General features: G+C 41.4%; 1 protein-coding gene across 5 annotated transcripts in view; it reads right to left on the bottom strand.

The window, feature by feature from the left end:
* Positions 1-3341: 3341 nt before the first annotated feature.
* The window catches only part of Mcm3ap (minichromosome maintenance complex component 3 associated protein), a 53927-nt gene continuing 48295 nt past the window's right edge, over positions 3342-8973 (bottom strand). For all 5 annotated transcript variants that reach the window (XM_010636364.3, XM_010636363.3, XM_010636362.3 and 2 more), the window contains exons 28-29: positions 5807-5957; positions 3342-4599 (exon numbers count right to left, since the gene is read on the bottom strand). In XM_010636364.3, coding sequence (XP_010634666.1) covers positions 4441-4599; positions 5807-5957 — 310 coding nt within the window. In that variant the 3' untranslated portion in view covers positions 3342-4440. The remainder of the gene's footprint in view (positions 4600-5806; positions 5958-8973) is intronic.

Raw genomic sequence — 8973 nt, 5'->3', positions numbered from 1 at the left:
CGACGACTTGAAGAGCCGCTCCTCAAACTGCGCAGGCGCGCACCTCGACGGACGCGCCCAACCCAATGGGCCGACGCTCTCGCGGCCAATCAGAGCGCCTCTAGGGAATCCCAGGGCGCGCCCCGCTACGGCAGTGGTCCAGCGCTCGACACTCCACGCGGCGAGGACGGCCCAGGGGCGGAGTCGGGGGCAGAACCTTGGTGTAGCGGGGCCGGAGTCCAGAGAGTCTGTCGCGGCCTGGAGGGGAGTAGGGCGGGGTACGCCGCGGGCGGCGGGGTCCAGGCCGAGCCCGGGTCCCCATCCCACCTGCTCTCTCCAGGTAGCGCTCAGCACCCAGCCCTGAGTTCTGCCTCGCTGCGCTCTCGGGCCTGCGCTACAGGAGTGACGCAGGGCAAGTTACACGCCTCCGCCACGGTGTCAGGCGTGGACTCTCCTGTCACAGCTCGGAGAGAGTGAAGAAAGACAGCAGTAAAATGGGAGAAGATGGAAATAACTGCCACAAATAAACGGTTGGGAGGACAAGCTTAAAGGTCTGGTAAATTTTTCATACCTAAAACCGAGAAACGTCTCCCAGCCTCTGGGCCAGCTGAGTGCCCATGTGGAGACCACTGGAAAGGCAGGCAGAGGAGCCCGAGCACCCGAGACCATGTCTGTTCCTCCAAATTGACTAATGGAGTAAGTCACTCCATTCTTCTGGAAACAAGGTGAAGCCCCTCTGAGTAGAAAGGTAAAGAGTGGGAATAAGGGGCTCCTTCATCTCAGATACTGAGTCTGGCAGAGCTACATGGGGGAGGAGCTAGATGGGGGTGACGTTTCAACTGGGAGGGGCTCAGGTTGATACTTTACTGGACTGGTAAAATAATAGAACTGAGTAAAATAGTTCTCAATATATTTAGAAAAACGTAAATCCGATGAGACTTCAGTAATAAATTCCTAGACAATCGGGGAAAAAAAATTCTCTCACCTTATACCCTACCAAGTCACAATACAGAAGCTTTGAGAGTTTTGGCCTGAACAGGTAGGTATACAGTGGTGTCATTTATGGAACCATGTTTTAACAGTGATGTTCATTGGACACTGAAGTAGAAATGTTCAGCAGAATGGCATTCAGAACAGAGGACAGGGCTACAGAGAGAAATTTAGGAATCATGTTTTTCAAGTGGTATTTGAAGTCATGATTGAAAAAAAGATCACCTAGGAAATCAAGTTCTAGAATGTGCCTTAGAGCCCCATACTTTTCTAATTTACAGGATTAGTAGTCAGACAGGAGGTAAACTAAAAAACATGGAGTGATACCTCAAAGAGCTGGGACTAGAGTTTCCATTTGACCCAGCCATAGCTCTGCTGGGTATCTTTCCAAAAGAATTAAAAGAATCATATCACAGTGACATATGTGCACCTATGCTTATAGCAGCACAGTTTGTAATAGCTAAAACATGGAAACAGCCCATTTGCCCATCAGTTGGAAACTGCTTTTATATAAAAGATGTGGTTTTTCTATAAAATGGAATACTACCCAGCCATAAGAATGAGAAATTAGAGTCATTCATAGGAAAATGGATACATTTTGAGGATATACTCCTAAGTGAAATAAGTAAGTCACATGTGTAAATACCGAATAGTTTCTCTGGTGTGAAAAGCTATAATAGTACACAAGATCCTAATGGGATAATTAACAAGGTGAAATAGGAAGAAAAGGGCTAAAGGTGTAGGGAAAGTGGGAAGGGTAGGGGAAAGGGAATAAAGGAAAAGAAAAAAAATATGAGAAAATGGAAATAAAGTGTTTGTAGGAGGAGGGGAGGAGGGGGTGAAGGGAGGGCAGGGACAAGGAAAACAATGAGAACCAAGACCTGTCCTGTAAAGGTACAAGATCCCAGTAATCAATGTAACTGTACTGTATACCTAGAATGTACCAATAAACTCAACAAAAAGAAAAAAAGAACATGGAGTGAGAACTTGGGCTTGAAGCATAGTTGAAACCACTGAAACCAGAGGCAATGAGGTAACATCTATACTTGTGTGGAAATCCAGTCCTGCTTTTCCCTCAGCCAGATAGCTTGAAGTAGTTGTGAGAGGATTCCTTTGAAGCACTAGCCTGCCTACAAGACTGACAAAAGCTGGCAGCTAAGATCTAGTAGAGGCCAGGGATTTGGCTGTGGTTCTGCTGCCTGCCTTGCAAGAGCAAGGCCCCGAGTTTGATCCCTCGTCCAAAAAAAATAACAAAACCTAGTAGAAAAGCAGAGAAACCTAAGAGCTACCAAACTGCCCAGCAGAGCTTCCAATATGTTTCTCAAAGTCCCGTCACCAGCCTGAGCCATAGGACAGGTTATTAGAAGAAAAGAAAAGCACTACTAAATGCCCAGCACATTAAATTGGAAAGGAGGTGAGGTCAGCATATGGGTATGCTGTATGCGGTTGAGAGATCTGAGAACAGAAATTGATCTTAAAATTTTTAAGAAACAAGCAAACAAAAACACAAGCAAATGATTTCCAATCTAAAATGCTGTTTCTATTCAAATGATTAATCAAACGTAAGGGTACAAATACAAACATTTTAGATATTGAAGCATAAGCATGACCATGAGCTCCATCAAAATAAGAAAGCAAACCAGGGAAGATATGATGCAGTATCCAAATGTCCAAGCTGTGGCCAGAAAACAGAGCTTGAGCTGAGCACTTTATCTTATGTGGGCATGACTATGTAGAAAGATTTATGGTTAGGGCTGAGTTTTAGGAAGTAGTGACAGGAACACAAAACCACGCAGATTTTAAGAAATGACAATTATTAACTCTAAGAAAAGTTAAAAATTGTACCTAAAAGAAGTAAAAACTAATACAGGACTCAACAGCCAATGGTAAACATAACAAGCATACAGGATTGCAACCAACATATTAAATTAACATAATATACGGTATATATGTGGGGATGATAAATTTTGTAGGAAGATTTGTGAGACCTAACCCCTCACTTGTAGAAAAATCAAGGTCTAAAATCAAGATCAAGAAATGGTATTAAAGCCGAATGTGATATCATATGCCTGTAATCCCAGGAGGGGATCCTAGGAGGATCAAAAGTTCAAGCCCAGCTTACCCAATTTAGTGACTTGGTAAGACCCCATCTCAAAAAAATAACAAAGGGCTAGGGATGTATGTAGCTTAGTAAGAAAGCCATGGGTTCAATCTCTAGCTAGCACATGTGCATGCATGTGTGCACACATACACATGTGAATATGAACAAGAGTGCAAGTAAGAGCCACACCTGTTGGTGCATGCTTATAATCCCAGCACTGAGGAGGCTGAGGCAGAACTGCCATAAGTTGGAGGCCAGCTTGACACTGTCTCCAAAAAAAGAAAGACAAGAAAAAGAAAGAAACACATTAAGTCCTTATTAATAAATATGAAATGAATTACTAGAGAAATTCCTAGAAGGGCAGTGTTTTAGGGAAAAAGGGACTGGCTGGTGGATTTGGTGGTGGTGATGGGATGAAGAAGTCCTCTTCTTAGGGCTTCTGTCTCAATAAAATAGGCAGAGAGGCCATTATCTAATAATGGAGGTTTGAAGAGAACTAGAAGACGTGAAATAGTCTTGGAGAATTTGGAGGGTGTAGGACTGTAATCAGATGCTGCTAATTGAGGATCAATGATCATACTCAACATTACCAAAGTCTACTTATATTGTTCTGTATATGGCTCAAATTCATCTCCTCTCCATACCAACTGATAACAAATTCAGGTTTACACTCTTCTTCGACTTAGATGGCTGCAACACTCCCCTTTCAAGATTACTGCCTCATGTGGTCTGCTACCTGCCATTTTTAAGAAAAAATATCACTATGTCACTTTTCTACCTAATGTCCTCCAACAACTAGTTTTCAAAGCACTCAGAATATGGTTTGACCTTACTGGCCTCTCACTGGGCCACACAACAAACGGTGCCTCTGGTCTTTCATCACATCCTAAGGTACACTCTTTCACTTTTTACCTGCTTCCAATCCATGAATACATGTCAATGCACATTGTTAAGATAGCTCTGCGTGTGTGTGTGTGTGTGTGTGTGTGTGTATCTACTGGCTTAATGTGAGTTGGATGGGCCTGGCAGGCAGGGCCTCTCAATGAAATAGGCACATCAGATACAGACAGCTGAGAGAATTAATCACATTACACATGGAAATATAAGCTACAAACTCCCTCAGAGCTTGTGCTGAATGATACAAGAATGACAGCCTGAAGAGATCATGAAACAGATAAGAATATCAAAGATGTCACAATGGGAAACAGCTTTTCATTCTGAAGACAGTACGGGATCTCATTAGAGATTCAAATGGTTTACCAGCATGATTAATAACTACATTTCTAACAGTGCATCAAGCTTCTGAGAATAACATAATTTTGAGTAAAAGAAATTCTTCTGCAGATAAGCCTCCCCTCAGGTAAGGCTATTTAAATATCCACCATGTCCAACAGTGCAGAGAGATGGAGCTCAGATGCAACTTCATCTTCTCTTAAACTCTGGATCAGCCGTTCTAGATACTTTAACCGTTCTGTCAGAGATGTATCTGTTGCTTCTGACAGCTGCAGTTGTTCCCTTGTTCTTTCATTCTATTTGAATTTAAAAAACAAAAATAGCTTTGAGATATCAATATACCAAGACCTTTTCTCTGTGAATGGCCTAGTTCTGGTACATATTATAATCATCTGGGGACTGCTGGGCTCAACAAATACCCCTTAGCATCCAACACAGCCTTCCAGTCTCTTCTAGTACATACACAGGACAAGTACTATCTATACATTAATTGTTTTTCTTTGTATTCTACACGGACTACCAGTGTCATTCTTTTGTTTGTTTGGTTGGTTTTTTTTGGGGGGGTACTGGGGATTGAACTCAGGACCTTGTGCTTGCAAGGCAGGCAATAGAACTACTGAGCTAAATTCCCAGCGCCAATGTCATTTATTTTTATAAGATATTTTACAAAGTCTATGAGAGCACATTTATTTCAATGTACTGTAACTGCATAAACATTCACTTTCATTCCACTTTTATGCAGTATAATCAATGTTACAGTCAACATTTTATACATTAATTTTTGTAAATATCTTGACAATTTCTTCAGAATATGTCAAAGGGTATGTATATTTTTAAAGTACACATTTGCTAAAGTAATAAATGGAAGCAGTATGTCATCTTAACTTACATTCCACCCTTACTGAGGACTTCCTAAATCCACTCTAGGAAAACAATGTTCACATGTTTAGCAGCATGTACCTGTAGTTAAACTCTATTTCTTTAACCACTGAGGGAATGACAGTGAGACTGAAAGACGTTGGGCTTTCAAACTAGTTAAGATTTGGTTTTGAAAAGTAACTTTGCCTTTGACCAGCTAAACATCATAGGGTGAGGCTGCTGACTTCTGTGAACTTACCCCCATCATTCATTAATTTTCTTAGAGAAAGTTAATCCCAGAATAAGTCTGGGTGATAGCCAGGTTTGGACAGTATGTTTTCCTCAAACAGAAGCTGCTGATGTTGGCCTTTGTTATTCTCATTCATGCCCTTACTACATCTCAGCAAAAGGCTACAGGTTTTATTCTGTTCTTAAGCATGTTTCAGTTCCATCCTTCTTTAATGTCACATGCACAGAGAGAATTAATTGGGTCACTCTAACACTGACATGTGGCATTTGAGAAAGGGTCTCTTTTAAGCTAACACTGTATTTGTTATTATGATGAACTGAAAACATTACTTTGTTCCCCAGTTCCACAGTGAGGTTTTAATTTTAATGTGAGTACCAAATGTACTCTCTTCTTACCTGTGGGCTACTGGCTATCGATGTTTTCACTACAGATTCAATAGTCTGAGGAAGAGAAAGTAGTGTCTGAGGAAGGTAGAGGGGAAGGGAAGTTGAATCTCTAAGTGCTCCCGAGTCTTGAGACAGCCACTGCTGAAGTTGATCTTCAAATCTGAAAATATGTGATCATGGAATTCAGAAATATTTGAGCAATAAGTAGCAAAATGTTAACTATTATTCATTTCCTTTCTATATATACTTTTAACTTTTTAAATGCCCTTGCTTTTACTAAGGACAGAACTAAAGTTATAACATCAACTAAAAATGGTGGTGTTGAGACTGACCTGGAACTCACTATGTAGCCCAGGCTGGTTTCAAACTCACAGCAATCCTCCTGCCTTGGCCTCCTAAGTGCTGGGAGTCCAATTTATATTTAATGAGAAAGATGGCATTAATTCAAAAACTGCTTCTGTATGTTACTTAATATTACTTATAATTCTCTCACTTGTTCCACATGTTACTCATACTGTAATTCTCGACTGACCTGGAACTCACTATGTAGCCCAGGCTGGTTTCAAACTCACAGCAATCCTCCTGCCTTGGCCTCCTAAGTGCTGGGAGTCCAATTTATATTTAATGAGAAAGATGGCATTAATTCAAAAACTGCTTCTGTATGTTACTTAATATTACTTATAATTCTCTCACTTGTTCCACATGTTACTCATACTGTAATTCTCTCACTTGGCTTATCTTCTTTTTCTGACTTACTTTGGTTTTATGTCTTCTTAATTCTTATCTCTTGATGAATTATCCAAATGGGTATAGCTAAGACCAGACTGCAGTAGAGAGAGAGAGAGAGAGAGAGAGAGGGAAGAGAGAGAGAGAGAGAGAGAGAGAGGGAGAGAGAGAGAGAGAGAGAGAGAGAGAGAGCTATCATGTGCCTAGCATGCAAGAAGCACTAGGTTCAATCCTCAGCACCACAAAAAGAAAGAGAAAAAACTCATCCAAAATCACTTCAATTATATTAAGTCTAGGTAAACCTGTTTTTAGAAATCGTAACAAATTCATTTTTCTAACACACATTTATCAAGTGCCCACCTAATAATGAGGCACCATTCTAAGTACCAAGGATAGACCACTGAAACAACATCCCAAGCAGCTTATACTTTAGTAAGGGGAGACAGACAAGGAACATATAATAAGAGAAACAGTCTGAAAGTGAGAAAGCAGAGCCATTAAAACAGGGAAAGTGGAGGCACAAAAGGAAGGCCTAAAGCAGATGTTTGAGCAGAGATCTGGAGCGTACAAGAGGTCAACCTTGGAGAGGGAGAAGTGGCTGGAGAGTCTTAGGCAAGAGGAACAACAAACTCAAAAGGTCAGAGAAGAAAAGACTGGGCCACCTTACAAAGAATTTGCCTTTACTTCCAAGTGAAAGAGAAGAAGCCACTGATAGTCTATGAGTAAGGAGTAACATGACCCATTATATTGAACCCACTGCTCAACTAAAACCAGACTACAGCAAACTTGCAACAGTCCCCAAGGAAAGTGACAGTGGCCCAGGCCAGGGGATAGTCATGGATGTCCTAACAAATGGTCTGATTCAGAGTATATTTTTAGTACAGCCAAAAGGATTTCTGAATGGTCAGGGAGTGTATAGATGATTCCAAGCCATCAGGCCTGGGTGTTGGAAAGATAAAGTTGTCACCAACAGAGAAGGTCATCGAAGGAGAGACTGGAAGGAAATTGGGAACTGGACATGGGATACATATGGTTATGACTTTGAATGAACTTTGCAAGGGCTACTGGTCACCCAGTAGATGTCTAATGATTTCAGAAGCAGTAGTACATTCAAGTCCAGAGTTCAGAGAACTCAGGATTTGAGATGTAAATTTGCAGTTGTCAGAATATTGCTATTATTTTAAAATCCAGGACCGGGTATTTAGCTCAGTGGTTCCGCTGCCTGCCTTGCAAGTGCAAGGACCCGAGTTTGATTCCCGGTACCAAAAATAAATAAATAAATAAATATCCATAAAAATGGATGAAATCATGCAGAAGCAGATGTACATGATACAGAGATGAGGTTCAAAGAGTGAGCCTGCAGGGCAATTGAGGGCTGACAGGGAGGTCCTGGGAAGAGACCAGTGGCATCCAAGTAGCAAAGAGTAAGGACCATAAGGATGGATTACTCCAGGGATCGGGGTTCAGAGAAACATTCAGCCATGTACAGGATGTGGAGTCAGAGAATCTGAGTTACCACAAGCATTTTTGAGGGGATTTATTGTTAAGGGTCAGAAATATGAGATGGTAACTAGAAAGGGAAATGGGGCCAAGAGGAGGAAATGCTTATCATGTCTTTATGTTTGTAAACTAATAGGTACAACCTATTACAGAGGAGGGCAATGACACAAGAATGGGACACCCACTGTCTAAGTGCCCTTGAATGGGTGGGAGATGGGATCCAAGTCCAATGGGAAGGCTGACTTACCAGGGACTTCCCTTTTAATATGAAATTAAAGGCAATGAGCTATATCAGTGATGGAGAACCTTCTAGAGCTTTCAATGATCATGAACAGCCCACTTTGACACTCAGGCCATAGGTACACCACCACTAAAAATGGTTCCTTCCCAGCAATAAGAGGGGCAGAGGGGATGGGATAGATGTAAGAAGGCTGCTGGACGTGGCTGGGTAGAACAGTAGAAGTGGTGGGATGATTTGTGTAAAGTCCTTTCTAGTTCTATTTCTGAGTAAATCTGTGAATAAGACCACCAAGGGAGGGTGCAAGAGATGGAGGGAAGCAATGCAGAAAAAGGTCAGAGCCAGCTCCTACCCACCCATACACTAGTGTGGATGATCCATAGAAGCCTCAGTCTGTCCAAGAGCAGAGTGTTAGTAGCCCACCACTCTTCGGTACTCACCATCTTCTGAGTGGATGTGGCCACACCTATTTCCCACTAATAATCTGATGCTTTCTTTTTTTTAATTTTATTTTTTTGCTAACTTTCAATAATAAGCAATCAATGAAATCAACTTCAAATAATAAAAAAGAAACACACCACTTAGGGCCCTGTCTTCCAAGAACTTATTCTTTGCAAGCATTTGACTTACTTTTTTAAAAACAAACTCATGTCATTATAACCCTTGCTAACCTAGCTGCCCTTTTCTACGTTGGCTTTTTTTTTTTTTTTTT

This window comes from Fukomys damarensis, unplaced genomic scaffold, assembly GCF_012274545.1.
Source record: "Fukomys damarensis isolate Sample0158 unplaced genomic scaffold, DMR_v1.0_HiC HiC_scaffold_24, whole genome shotgun sequence".
Taxonomy (NCBI): domain Eukaryota; kingdom Metazoa; phylum Chordata; class Mammalia; order Rodentia; family Bathyergidae; genus Fukomys; species Fukomys damarensis.
This window is presented reverse-complemented; position numbering and strand designations above follow the sequence as displayed.